The sequence below is a fragment of the Scyliorhinus torazame genome, chromosome 3, assembly GCF_047496885.1.
Source record: "Scyliorhinus torazame isolate Kashiwa2021f chromosome 3, sScyTor2.1, whole genome shotgun sequence".
NCBI lineage: Eukaryota > Metazoa > Chordata > Chondrichthyes > Carcharhiniformes > Scyliorhinidae > Scyliorhinus > Scyliorhinus torazame.
The window spans coordinates 189,896,690-189,911,227 of record NC_092709.1 but is presented as its reverse complement, the minus strand read 5'-3'; the positions used below and the strand labels follow the sequence as shown (position 1 = coordinate 189,911,227).

General features: G+C 46.0%; 1 protein-coding gene across 11 annotated transcripts in view; it reads right to left on the bottom strand.

The window, feature by feature from the left end:
* The window catches only part of LOC140408856 (LIM and calponin homology domains-containing protein 1-like), a 566,047-nt gene that overhangs the window by 186,518 nt on the left and 364,991 nt on the right, over positions 1-14,538 (bottom strand). For all 11 annotated transcript variants that reach the window (XM_072496648.1, XM_072496651.1, XM_072496649.1 and 8 more), the window contains exons 8-10: positions 9,499-9,751; positions 8,365-8,682; positions 170-478 (exon numbers count right to left, since the gene is read on the bottom strand). In XM_072496648.1, coding sequence (XP_072352749.1) covers positions 170-478; positions 8,365-8,682; positions 9,499-9,751 — 880 coding nt within the window. The remainder of the gene's footprint in view (positions 1-169; positions 479-8,364; positions 8,683-9,498; positions 9,752-14,538) is intronic.

The following is a 14,538-nucleotide window of genomic DNA, read 5'->3' as shown; positions in this document are numbered from 1 at the left end:
ACCCAATGGTCCCAATAAGAATCTTGGTTCATTTTGACAGCCGGGCTTCATTCCAACTTGGGCAGAAGGTTGCGAACAGAAATGTTAAGTAGGTTGTAGGAAAGGATAGAAAGCAGTAAATAGTGATAGAGACAGAAAGATATCTATTTGTAGGTAATATAATGCACACCTGTCCATTTTCTGCTCTTTACTTTGTGAAGCTCCAGCAGCTTTATATGTAGATTGTTTAATACTCTGCCAGCGCTCCCTATCCTTTTTCGTGCATGGCCCAGGTAGGAATTGGTTGACAGCAATTTTGGACTTGGACTGATGCATCTGGGCCTTCCTTAAAGCGAGGTCATCTTTCTCAATATCTGGAACTTTTTGTTCCTCCTCAGACTCTGATTCGCTGTCCTGATAGTTTGTCAAGAACGTATTCTCCCTGCGGAGGATAATGTCTGGAGTGGTTTGCCCACAGTTTTCGCCTTGTTGTTTTTGTCTACCGTAAAGGGGCAAAAGTTGTAAAAATACTTGTCAATCAATGGAAACAATAGCATTTTTAAACTTTGCAAACGCCAGGCTGTGTGTTGTTAGCAGAAAAATCTCCATACTCAAGTGCTATATGAGTATTCCTTTAATTTATATTTCACTGAGTTTTTCTCCATGCCTGTTTCCACACACAGTCCTTTGCAACTTTCATTCCACTTCCATGCACATGCCATTTTATCCCACATTGGCAATAAAAGAACAATTTTCCAAGATGATCCCAGCAGACAACGCCTTGCACGAAGAGAGGGATTTAGGAGAAACCCCAGGGTAGGTCACTCGTAATTCCCTGTCTCATACCTGTGTTAACTGTTAACTTTCCCTGTTAACTGTGCTCCTCCAATTTTCTGCTAAGCTGTTTGCTGCAAGTGATGTACCATTGATGGCAAAACATTTTGGAAAAGCTTGCTGACCCAGAGTTTCTATTGCATTGTTTACCACGCATCTCAGCTAAATCAAACTACAGGAGTCGTTGTAAGAGTTGGTACAATGTTTAATGGCAGCCACTGTCAATCGTTTAGAAATGTACAAAATAAATATAAGGGAATTTATTTCCCTGCAACCATTAACAAACTAAAGCCCCTTATCAATACAGTACAGTTCATGTGATCCAATGTCGAAGTCATGTAGTGCAATATCATCTTATACTGAATTGTGGGACACAGAAATGTGATCTCGCCTGAAAACAAGAATGTGGAAGACAGGGCAAGGGCTGTGTGAGCTTGTTCGTGGGGACACAATGTGAAATTTATGCGTGCAGTTCATTATAATGAGTCAGGTGTGCAGCCAGCATTATCCATGCTGTTTATAGAATGTACGCCTGTTTCAGAGTCAGAAAATTGAGTTTCTGTTGCCACTTTTCAGGATCTCTTAAACAGGAGGTGCACCACGGCTGGAAGCAGCAGGAAAGTTACAGAAAAATGGCTGCATGACGTCCAAATAAGGTAGTCAGGTTTTCAGAATTGCAGGCCTTGATAAGAGTGGTAGACAGAATAGAGAGATCTTATTCACCCTGGGTACAGGAAGCCCTCCAGGCAACATCTCCACTGGCATTGGGAAGGTGTCGCTGCAGAGGTCAATGCCAGAAGCTTAGCACAAGGGACAGTACCACAATGCTGAATGGATCTCAATAACTTTGTCAGAGTTGTCAAGTAGATTACTGCTCTCTACTCACACTTCAGCGTTCATTACTCATTCGATAAGAAATAGAATCATCATGAGTAAGTCATTCAGCCCATCGAGCCAGTGCCGCCATTCAATAAGATAATGGCTGATCTGATTGTGGCTCTAAATCCACTTTCCTGCCTGTCCCCCCAAAACCCTTGACGCCTTTGCAGATTAAACATCTCTCTAACCTTGCATCGATTATATTCAATGATCCAGCCTCCACTGCACTCTGTGGAAGAGAATTCAAGAGACAAAAGACCAGCTGAGAGATAAATAATTCCTCCTCATCTCCGTTTTAAATGGTGTCCCCCTTATTTTAACCTGTTCTCCCTTGTTTTTAATTCCCCACGAGAAGGGGGGGGGTGGGTGGGGAGAACATATTCTCAGCATCTAACATTCTCAGGTCAAACATGGGCAAAGATGCATGAGGCATACCGAAAAATGAGGTGGCAATCTGGTGAAGCTACAACACAGGACTACTTGTGTGCCAAACAGTAAAAGCAGCAAGTGAAAGACAGAGCTAAGCAATCCCTGAACCAATGGATGAGATCTAAGCTCTGCAGTACCATCCACCATCAGCTGATGAATCAGTACTCCTCGGAGTGTGGAGTGAGGCACTGCGAAGGGTAAGCAGGACCTCTTCTTGTGCAAGGATGAGCCTAATACAGTTTAAGGTGGTGCACAGGGTGCATGTGACTCGGGCGAGAATGAGTGGGTTCTTTCAGGAGGTAGCAGATGAGTGTGAGAGGTGTGGGCAGTGGTCAGTGAATCACGCGGACATGTTTTGGGGCTGCGAAAAATTGGGAAGATTCTGGGCGGAAGTGTTTGCGGTCTTAGCCAGGATAGTGGAGGAGGAGGTGGACCCGGACCCTTTGGTGGCGATACTTGGGGTTTCAAAGAAGCCTTCGCCTCTCTGATTGCATGGCGATGAATATTGCTGGAGTGGCGGTCGGCATCACCACAGGGGGTAGCGGCTTGGTTGGGTGACCTGTACGACTTCCTGTGATTACAGAAGACCAAGTATGAGTCAAGGGGCTCAGTGGGGGAGTTTGAGAAAAGGTAGGGGATGGTTGTGACCATGTTTGAGGAGCTATTCGGCACGGGAGGAGGAGGGGTGATGGGGAGAGGGGGAGGGGATAAAGGGGAAAAATCTGTACAGACTGTATAGTTGATTGTTGGGAAGTATATTTCCCGGGGCGTTTATAAAAAAAGTACTCCTCCATGTTGAACACCACTTGGATGCAGCACTGAGGATGGCAAGGGCATAGAATGTACTCTGGTGGGGTTCATTTATGTCTAATATACTAGACCCCATCCTCACCAGGCTGCCTGTCGCAGGTGTATCTGTCCATGACAGTATCAGTAGGAGTAACCACCGCACAGTCCTTGTGGAGACAAAGTGCCGTCATCACATTGAGAATACCCTCCATCGTGTTGTGTGGCACTACCACCGTGTAAATGGGATAGGCTTCACACACAGATCTAGCAACTCAAAATTGGGCATTGATGAGGTGCTGTTGGCCATCAGCAGAATTGTGCTGAGCCACAGTCTGTAGCCCTATAGTTCGGCATATCCCCTGCTCTACCATTACTACCAAGCCAGGGGATCAATCCTGGTTAAATGAAGTGTGCAGGAGGTGGCACGGGGTGGCACAGTGATTAGCACTGCTGCCTCACAGCACTGAGGACCTGGGTTCGATCCCAGCCCGGTTCACTGTCTGTGTGGAGTTTGCACATTTTCCCTGTGTCTGTGTGGATCTCATCTGCACAATCGAAAGATGTGAGGGTAGGTGAGCTGGCCACACTAAATTGCCCCTTAATTGGAAAAAAAACCTGAAGAGTGCAGGAGAGCATGCCAGGAACCACACCAGGCATACCGGAAAATGAGGTGTCAACCTGGTGAAGCTACAACACAGGACTACTTGTGTGTCAAACAGTAAAAGTAGCAAGTAATAGACAGAGCTAAGCGATCCCATAACCAATGTATGAGATCTAAGCTTGCAGTCCTGTCATATCCAGCCAGGAATTGTGGTAAACATCTCACTGGGGGAGGAAGCTCCACAAATATCCCCATCCTCAATGATGGAGGAGCCCAGCACATATGTGCAAACGACAAGGCTGAAGCATTCGCAACAATCTTCAGCCAGAAGTGCCAAGTGGATGATCCATCTCGGTCTCTTCCAGAGATCCCCAGCATCACAGATGCCATACTTCAGCCAATTTGATTCACCCCACATGACATCAAGAAACAGCTGAATACTGCAAAGACTATGGGCCCTGACAATATTCCAACAATAGTACTGAAGACTTGTGCTCCAGACCCTGCCACACCCCTAGTCAAACTGTTCCAGTACAGCTACAACACTGACATCTACCCGCCAATGTGGAAAATTGCCCAGCTGTGTCCTGTACACAAAAAGGGATACAAATCTAACCCAGCCAATTACTGCCCTATCAGTCCGCTCTCCATCATCAGCAAACTGATGGAAGGAGTCATCAACAGTGCTATCAAGCAGCACTTACTCAGCAATAACCAGCTAACGGACACTCTGTTTGTGTTCCGCCAGTGTCACTCAGTTCCTGACCTCATTACAGCCTTGGTTCAAACATGGGCAAAATAACTGAACTCCACTGGTGAGGTGAGAGTGACTGCCCTTAACATCAAGGCAGCACTTAATTGACAATGACATCAAGGAGCCCTAGCAAAACTAGTCAATGGGAATCAGGGGAAAACGCTACATTGTTTGGAGTCATACCTGGCACAAAGTAAAATGGTTGTGGTTGTTGGAGGTCAGTCATCGCAGTCCTGGAACATCACCGCAGGTGTACCTCAGGGTGGTGTCCTAGGCCCATCTAAGTTCAGCTGCTTCATCAATGATCTTCCTTCCAACATAAGGTCAGATGAGGGAATGTTCGCTGATGATTACAACATATTCACCTCCATTAGCAACTCTTCAGACACTGAAGTAGTCAATTTCCAAATGCAGCAAGACCTGGACAATATCCGGGCTTGGGCTGACAAGTGGTAAGTTACGTTCGTGCCACACAAGTGTCAGTCAATGACCATCTCCTACAAGAGAGGATCTAACCACTGCCCCATGATATTCAATGACATTACCATGGTTGAATCCCCCACAATCAACATCCTGGGGGTTACCACTGATCAGAAACTGAAATGAACTAGCCATATAAATACTGCGGCTACAAGAACAGGTCAGAGGCTGAGAGCCCTATGGCAAGTAACTCACCTTATGACTCCCAAAGCCTTGTCCATCATCGACAAGGCACAATCAGGAGTGGAATGGAATACACTCCACTTGAAAATGAAAATCGCTTATTGTCACAAGTAGGCTTCAAATGAAGTTACTGTGAAATGCCCGTAGTCGCCACATTCCGGCGCCTGTTCGGGGAGGCTGTTACTTGCCTGGGTGAGTGCAGCTCCAATGAGTCAAGAAGCTCGACACCATGCAGGACTGTGGTATTATCAGGTATTGCAGTACCCGAGAGGCTGAAGTTGCATTGGTTAAACCTAGGGGTTTACCATTGGCTGTATAGCATGTAGCTCTGCCTGACAGGCGGGGTATAAGAACCGGTGCTGTCCCAGCAGCCCTCATTCTGTACCTGAGCTACTGGGGAACAGTTCTAGTCTATTAAAGCCTTCAACCTCGCTACAACCTCGTTTTAATAGTTATTGATCATGCATCAAGGACAAAGCAGCCCACTTGCTTGGCACCCCCTTTACAAACATTCATTCTCTCCACCACCAATGAAAAGTGGCAGCTGTGTGCACCATCTACAAGATGCACTGCAGTAACTCACCAAGGCTCCTTAGGCAGCACCTCACAAACCCACGACCACTATCACCTAGAAGGACAAGAGCAGCAGATACCTGGGAACCTCACCACCTGGAGGCTCCCCTCCAAATTGCTCACCATCCTGACTTGGAAATATATCGCCGTTCCTTCATTGTCGCTGGGTCAAAGTGCTGGAAATCCCTCGCTAATAGCACAGGGAGTGTTTCTACACCACATGGACTGCAGCGGTTCAAGAAGGCAGCTCACCACCACCTTCTCAAGAGCAACTATGGATGGGCAACAAATGCTGGCTTAGCCAGCGAAGCCTACATCACATAGAAATGAATTTTAAAAAATCTTGTGGGCAGGACTTTCCCACAATATTGTCATTTTGGGTCCAAAAATCGAAGTGAATTGTGCTGACTGTCCCGGCATGATTTCCATCATCATCCTCCTGCATTTAGTCATTTAGTATGGGGGGCGGGGGCGTGATTTACACTTGCATTGAGAGGGTTGGGGCCTAAATGCACTGGCAGGTCTGGCTCCTCAGCCTCCATCTCAGAATAATGCTACAGAAACCCCCCTTCTCGCTGACACAAATCGCTGGCATCAGATGCCTCCCCGATCCCAGATGAGCGACACCCTGTTATGGGGTTGCCAAATGCCACTCTGGGTTTCTTCCAGGTGCTCCGATTTCCTCCCACAGTCCAAAGGTTAGGTGGATTAGCCATGCAAAAACTGTCCCTTGGTGTCCAGGGATGCAAAGATTAGGTGGGTTCACAAGAATAGGGCGGGTGGAGAGGGTCTAGGTAGGGTGCTTTTTCAGAGGCTCGATGGGCCGAATGGCCTCCTTCTGCACTGTAGAGATTCTATGATTCCAAGACTAAGCTTGGCGCGTTTAAGGACAAACGTCTTGATTTTTTTCAAAGGATGCAGCAAGAACTTAAATCATCAGCTGAAGTCCTTAGCAGAAGTGTAACATTGAATGCTGAAGCAAATGAGATCGTGAAGACCAAACAGGCTCACCTGTTACATTCAAGGTAAGCAAAAATGGTGTGTCACAAAGGTCAGCCAGTGTGGGTCATGAAGGTCGACCAGTGGGGTTGTGAAAGTCGGCCGGCGTGAGTCATGAAAGTCGGCTGCTTGGTAAAAGTGGGTCCAGAGAGAAAAGTTTGAAAAACACTGCTTTAAAGAACATGGCTGCAGGGTTCTTGCTGACTGTTACTGGAATGATGTGCTGGGTGATTTTATCAGATAGCAAGTCAGCCACTGGGTTTCATAAAAGAGTTCTGCAACAAATGTAGGACCCTAATATAAATATTAATTAGATCAGCACAGCCTAATTATGGCACTTCTGATACAAAACAGCACCGCCATTTTGGATCCCTTGCTGCCCATTTCATGCCTGATGCAGCATGATCTTATTTTATGGTGCAGAAAGCCGGGAACTCTGATGCCATTTTCTTGTAAGAAAGTTGTGTTCGAATTGCAAATACAAATAATTTTATAAAGAATAACAGCGTAGGGAATAATAGAGAATAATGAGGTTTAAAACATGGGGTCCAAAATACTATGTGTAACAGGTCAAACTTTACCCCTAGCCGATTCTGTAGTTATGCAGTGAAGTCAAATCCAGGATTATTATAGTTCAAACCATATGACCCAGTGAGAGTCTGTCATGCTGATATGTGCTACTGGCAAAATGAAAATCCTTGAAAAGTGAATATGAGCAATATGCATCTATGTCTATTGACACTTCAAGAACAAAATAATTTCAGTTTCATACTGCATTTTATTCTATGGTGTATTTTCCAATTTTGCAATCCTACAGGAAGCTTCATGTATCAGTGGATGTGTGACACAATTTAACCACATGCTGCTCAAAGCTAGTCCATCTCCTATCAAATGAGGCTCTCAATAGTCATGATGAAAATCGGAAGTTATGCAACACACATTTATTTACCTACTCCTATATGTGACATCACTTCCCTCCACATATCACTCTATATTGTAATGCACATTTACCTATATTAAATGCAATTTTATACGTGTGTGCCACCCTTGTCTGCTGAGAAAACACAGTGGGAATTTGAGCTTCATGCTCCTCATGACATTCTATCTATTAACATTTCCAATATGCATTTTGGTGGTAAGGTTATGTGCTGGGAAGAGGAGCTTCTAAAATCATCCCTATCATCTCCTCGACATGACAAACAAGAGTATGAGACATTATTTGGTGACAGGGTTATATTGCTACATTTAAGCTCGAGTACTACAGTGACAAAATTTTCCAACATTTCTATCAAACTGTTAGTTGTACAAGTGCTGCCATGCTAAGGTGAGTAACCCAGCATTGCCATATAGATAAACACACAGCAACGTCCGTAACACGTATCTATTGTGATGCAAATATCAAACACAGAACGAGAGTTATTAACTGAGAATTTTTCCACATTAATGCAGTTAATACTGCTTGATGCCAAGGCAAAGTGAGCATCAGCCAGCACACTTAGGTTATACTGACACATTCCCCAACCTCATCACTGATTCTTATTATACCATGTCAAAATCAATAATTCAAAATCATTAAAAGCATCATTCATAACCAAAATCCTTCAAATGAATTTTCATTTTCCATTTTAAAAGCACATTAATTAACTGCCTTCAAATTTCATTAAAATGAAATTAACTTGTGCTTAAATATTTTCTCTGATCACAATTACCCTCACGTTCAGTTTAAATATTAGTCATAATTTACAAATGTCTCACAGAACACCATGGTATAATAAACCCAATAAAGCAACAACACATCGTACCTCACCGCAGAATCTCATGCCTTTATTTCACCTCTATGAGAGCTCAACACCATATTGCTGACCTGCAGTATCGCTTAGACGCTGGCATGACCGTGATACCAGCTTTCTGAATTCTTTTCAACTTTTTAATTTCTTCATCGTTCCTCTCCCATTTTGCACCTTCTATGGATGCTCTGTGCCCTTGATCTTCCATCACACAAACTTGCAGCTGTGTCTTGAGACCATCAGCATCTCCAATAGGAGCTTGTTCACATTTCACTGCTGTCTTGGAATCATCAATTCCTTGAACTTTGAAAAATGTAGACTGTCTCTCAGCAAAATCTTCATCCTGACAGGATTCTTCATTTTGTTCTTCTTCTATAGTCTCAGGGTGACTATGACTAATGAGTTATACAACATATATTAAGGCAAAAAAGTTGTAGATCTTACACAAACACCCAGTTTACATTGTAAGCAGTGTTACAAGTCATTTGTATTCTTCATTGGGATCAAGTACCCTGTCATCGGAGAAGGGCAGAAAACCAATTGAGGGGATCTCTTACACCATTCAGAATTATTACCTCAGCAACAGGCTGTTAAGGTAGTAACTAAGTGAAGCTCAGCTACAACCTTTTCACACAAGCATTTTCAAAATGCAGTGTGACTGGACTTGGAAGTTTCAAGCTGAAGGCTGCTCTGTTTCAGTACGATCAAATTAACATTGCTGAGACTATTGCACCCTCCTCCTTCATGGCCAGCATACTTTACATTTAGGATTTTTCCTCTCACAAGCCGGGATTACTCAACATAAGCAAACAAGGTGACAATAATGTCCATTCAGCAGACCAATAATTTTACCACAGCTGACCTATTTACAAATGCAGTCATGTAGGTTTTCTTTATTGCGATTCAACTCTGTGAATCTCTGTGTCAAAATGCATGATGATGGCAGAGTCATATTCACAAGGCAATAATGTAAGGTGTCTTCTACTGAGCAATAACTGGTAACAATGGGCTTTGCTAGGATTGGAGAGATGGTCCAATTTAATAAAGCTATCCAATCAGCAACAAAAACTATTTCCAATCATATCAAAATGTCTAGGTTTATAATTAAATCACATTACATAGGTCCATAAGTGAATGTAAAGGCTTAGGTCACATGTGAATGTTACTTAATACTGGTAATTCACAAAACATGACCTAATGATGTGACTTACCTGAAAGGTCGTTCTGCTCCTACAGGTGAGGTAGTATTACTCCAACTCTTCCGATAATTTTCTCCTCGTTCTGCCCGCTTTTTCCGAAGTGGTGCTGGCATATAGGCTGTATGGTTGCTCTTGTTGGGTAGGTACTGGTTAAACGGTAAGGATGATTTAGGATCACTACCGGAAGTCCGTCTTACAGACATGTCGTCTCGCTTCACATCGGGCGCCTTCTGTGTTATATCTGATTCAGAGTCACTGCCACGACCTTGCAGAGAGTATCCAACAGAAAATTGTCAGAAAATGATGCGTCAATTAGTTGTGACACATTTCAGCAAAGCATAAATGAAATTACAGACTAGTGGTACTCAAAAGGTCATTTGTCTCTTTTTCACAGATCCCATGTTCTGACCACTTCCTGAGCCTCCACTCACACACTCTCCACACTCAGTGAAATGTACAATCAATCAGGACTGTTCTGTTTCCTTTCATTATCCTGTCCTCTACAAAGAAGTGGCAAGGGAATGATATCAAGAAGCAGGGTATTCCCAACTTTTATACAGCAACTGAAAGTGTCCTAATGAAAAATATTCATTGAGCCAACATGTCCTAATATATCCACAGTGTATCATGTCACTGTATTCCTGAAAGTGGTCCCTGTGCAAGATACTCATTAGTGCAATGGCCCTTGTCAAAGCATTTGCAACATACATCATGAAGTGGGAGGTACATTCCACATTTAAAAGCCACTTTATTTTCTCTACTATACCTTAAATCTCTGTACAGGAGAATAAACCTTCTATAGAAAGCCATACTCAGACCACCACCACATTTGTACAAAGGAACTTTGTGCTCAATGTGAATAGCCTGAAATAAGTATGTTTCATTATTTTCCAAAGTGCATGTTCTTACCACTACTCAAACCTTTTCACACAAGCTGCTGTTTGCTACGTTAATATCCCCCAAAAGCTGAAAAAGAAACCTCCCACTGTCATCTATTCATTCTCACAACCTCTCTGGAAATATTGGGTGCGATTTAACCATTGTATTGTGCTCGGTGTGGATCTGAGCGTGCCAGTTAAATAGCGGACAAGCCAAAATCGAGATTTGCACCTCAAAAATCAGTTGTCATCTAACCGGCCCGCTGCTGATGGTGAGTCCCGGATCTTGCCCAAATACTGCGAGCATTTCATGCATCCCACTTTGCATCAGCTTCCATCTCATTAGCGTGATTGACGTTTACTATAATGGCCTCCCAGGAATTAACTGGCTCCCCAGCGAGAAATTATGCGGACGTCGTTTTTAAAACTATGAGGCTTGTGCAATGGCTGCTGAGGGGAACTGAGAAGGTGAGCAGCCATTTCCATTTTCGGGCATGCATCGCAATGTCACAGATGCCCTGTAGGCATGGTCATCCGACTTTATCAACTTTGAGCTGAACCAGGCCCACCAAGGTGCCGGGACTGCAGGATTCTCCCCCATCGCCGGGATGCTCCAGGTCCACTGAGGCAACAGGGAGTGCCCTTCATTAACAGGAAGGGGTTCCATTTCCGGAATGTTAACTTGTGTGCAACCACCACCTCCGGATCATGCACATGTGTGCAAGCTTCCCAGGGAGTGCGCATGACACTCGGAGATTCCCAACATCTTTGAGGTCCAGCCCAGGATGATGGGTTGACTCTTGGAGGATGCAGGGTCATGGTCGATGATGCCAGTGCGGAGGTCAGAGACCGAGGTGGAGACCCGATATAACAAGGTTCATGTTTCCACTCATGCTGTAATTAAGCGGTGTATCAGACTGCTCAAAATTTGGTTACGATGTTTGGACCGCTCTGGTGGTGCACTGCAGAACCCCCCAGAGGGTATCCCACTTTGTAGTGGTCTGCTGTGCCCTCCACAACCTGGCATAGCAGCGAGGCGACATGCTGGAGGAGGAGGAGGAGGGACATGTGATTGTCTGAGGAGGAGGCGGAACGCAAGGATGAGCCCAGGAAGGATCTGCAGGATGGAGGATAGAGTGGATGGCGCTGAGGGTGTGGCCTGCCCGGAGGACCAAGGAGGCCCTCATCCTCACTCGATTCTCATTTGACCAGGCTTAGTCCGTCAGCTCACTTCTCCCCCCCAATTCTCCTCCTTCCTCTCCCCAATTCCTCTCCTTCCTCTCCCCTCATTCCCCTCCTTTTTCCTCCCCCGTTTCCCCTCTGTCCTCTCTCCCATGTTCCTCAACCCTTACCCCCCCGGCTACCCTGTTCTACCCTCCAAGGGTCTGTGTAACATCACTCCGGATTGATGAGAGACTGGAGTATAAAAGTAGAGAAGTGTTGTTGCAATTGTAAAGGGTGTTGGTGAGGCCACATCTGGAGTAGTGTGTCCAGTTTTGGTCTCCTTATTTGAGGAAGGATGTGGTGACATTAGAGGCAATTCAGAGGAGGTTCACCAGATTGAATCCGGGGATGAAAGGGTTGACATATGAGGAGAGATTGAACAGTCTGGGCTTATACTCACTGGAGTTTATTCGGATGAGAAGGGGTCTGATTGAGTTACATAACATTCTAAAAGTGTTTGATAAAGTAAATGTAAACCAAATGGTCCCCCTTGTAGGGCAATCTAGAATGAGAGGTCACAGATATAGGCTGAGAGGCGTTTGATTTAAAACTGCGATGAGGAGAAACTACTTCTCGCAGAGGGTGGTGAATTTGCGGAAGGCGCTGCCCCATAGTGCGGTGGAATCTGTGTCATGAAATGATTTCAGGAAGGAGGTAGAAATAGTCTGATCCAAAAAAGGGTTAAAGGGATATGGGGAACAGATAGAGAGGTGGATTTGAGACCAGGTAGGCGTGTCCTCAGGATGCACATCAAAGGTTGAGACAGCCTGCTGGCTTTCACAGCCTGTGACTTTAGATGCCCTTGCTGGACGTCCTCTGGAGGGCCTGGAGCTGTAGGGCCCTGGCCAACTTATCACTTCACTGGCTTCGCCATGCCACCCTGTTCTGCCCGCTGCACTTGAGATGTGCCGGTGTGGGAGGGATGTCAGGGATTCGGATGAACTGGAGACCACCGTTGTCTCCTTGGTGGCAGGCCCTGGGTTGGCCTCCAGCACGCCCTCCTCCCGGAGGGTGCCCCTATGGCCCTGAGGGCCCCCATGGGATGGAGGGGCAGCTGGAGAGAGCTCCAGGGTCCTCTGCGCCACTTGGCTCTGCCAGTCCCCATCGTCTGCACCATGGTCTTGATGCCCTCAGCAATGTTCCTCAGTGACTGGGCTACACTCTGCAGCGCCTCGTCAATGTCCATCTGCGTCTGGGACATGTTCCTCAGCGACTGACACATAATCTCGAGGACCTCAGCCATGGTCCTCAGAGACTGAGCCACGCCGTGGACACCACCACTGAAGACACTGACCTTGTGCTGCCAGCTTTCCATTGCAGTCTCTGATCTAGCAGCGTTGGCCTTGGTGCCACGCATTGCCGGCACCATCTCCTGCGCCTGTAGTCTTCGGGGCTCCTCCAATCGGCTATGTACTCGCTCGAATGTCGCAAACATCCCCTCCTGAATCTCACTACCATATCATAGCATCTGCATCAGCTCTGGGATAATCTTTTTTTTCTTTCGTTTTTTTATACATTTATAAATTCATTTTTTCTTTTTTTAATAAATTTTGTACCCAATTCATTTTTTCCAATTAAGGGGCAATTTAGCATGGCCAATCCACCTACCCTGCACATCTTTGGGTTGTGGGGGAGAAACCCACACAAACATGCGGAGAATGTGCAAACTCCACACGGGCAGTGACCCAGATCGAACCTGGAACCTCGGCGCTGTGAGGCAGCAGTGCTAACCGCTGCGCCTCTGTGCTGCCCTTGTTTTGGGCTAATCTTGTCCAGAGGCTTGGCATCTGACTGGAACCCAGCTGAGGCCTGAGATTTAGCAGACCTCTGACTTCTGACTCCCTCGGATGTTCCTGCATTCACCTGATGTGCATCAACAACTGCATAGTGCTTACCAGATTGTGCCCCAGATTCCTGCCCAATAATGTCTCCCACCCAGGTGTGTGTCTGTGCTGGTGGAAGATATGGGTGATAGTTGTGACACCTTAGTTGTGGTCTCCTCGGAGGAGATCCTGCGAGAGAATGGACGGGTGGTCAATGAGAGTTAAGGAACATTTTGTCCGACCTGCACAACTCACATGGGACAGGTCATCTGGGTGAAGGGTGGATCATCACCTCTGCAGAGCAAGCCAAACTCGCTGTCGGTGACTGCTCTCTCCTCGGACAACCCCATGATTTCCAGGGTCCATCTTCATGGAGGATGATCGGATATCTGGTACTCTGCCGCCATCTTGGCTTTCCTGCTTATTATGGGCTATCTTCTCTTTTGGGGACAAACAAAGGACTTTGTAAGCCACATGCTTGATGGAGTCATAGAATTTACAGTGCAGAAGGAGCTCATTGAGTCTGCACCGGCCCGAGGAAAGAGCACCCCACTTAATCCCACACCTGCACCCTATCCCCGTAATCCAGTAGCCCCACCTAACCTTTTTTGGACACTAAGGGTAATTTATCATGGCCAGTCCACCTAACCTGCACATCTTTGGACTGTGGGAGGAAACCGGAGCACCCAGAGGAAACCCATGCACACACGGGGAGAATGTGCAGACTCCGCACAGTCAGTGAGGCAAGCCGGAATCGAACCCGGGACCCTGGAACTGTGAAGCAACAGTGCTAACTAATGTGCTGCCGTGTCGCCATGGAACAGGGGTGTCAATAGAAGGTGGCATGTGTGGGCACCACAACTGGACAAGAAGGGGTTGTGCTGATGGGTGCCATGTGATGCTGAGGAACAAGCACGAAGAAGATGTGGGGAGAGTGCAAAGTTTCAGCCAGTGAATTGTTCGGGGACAGGGAGGGAGGTGGTTGGAAATTTGAGGGGTGGCAGGTGAACTGATGCTGGGAGAGAGGTGGTAATTTACCCTTGCAGCTTGGTGGAAGTCATTGGGATCTCATAGAAACCTATATAATTTTAACAGCTCTAGATGTATGATTGGGATTTTCCCAGCCC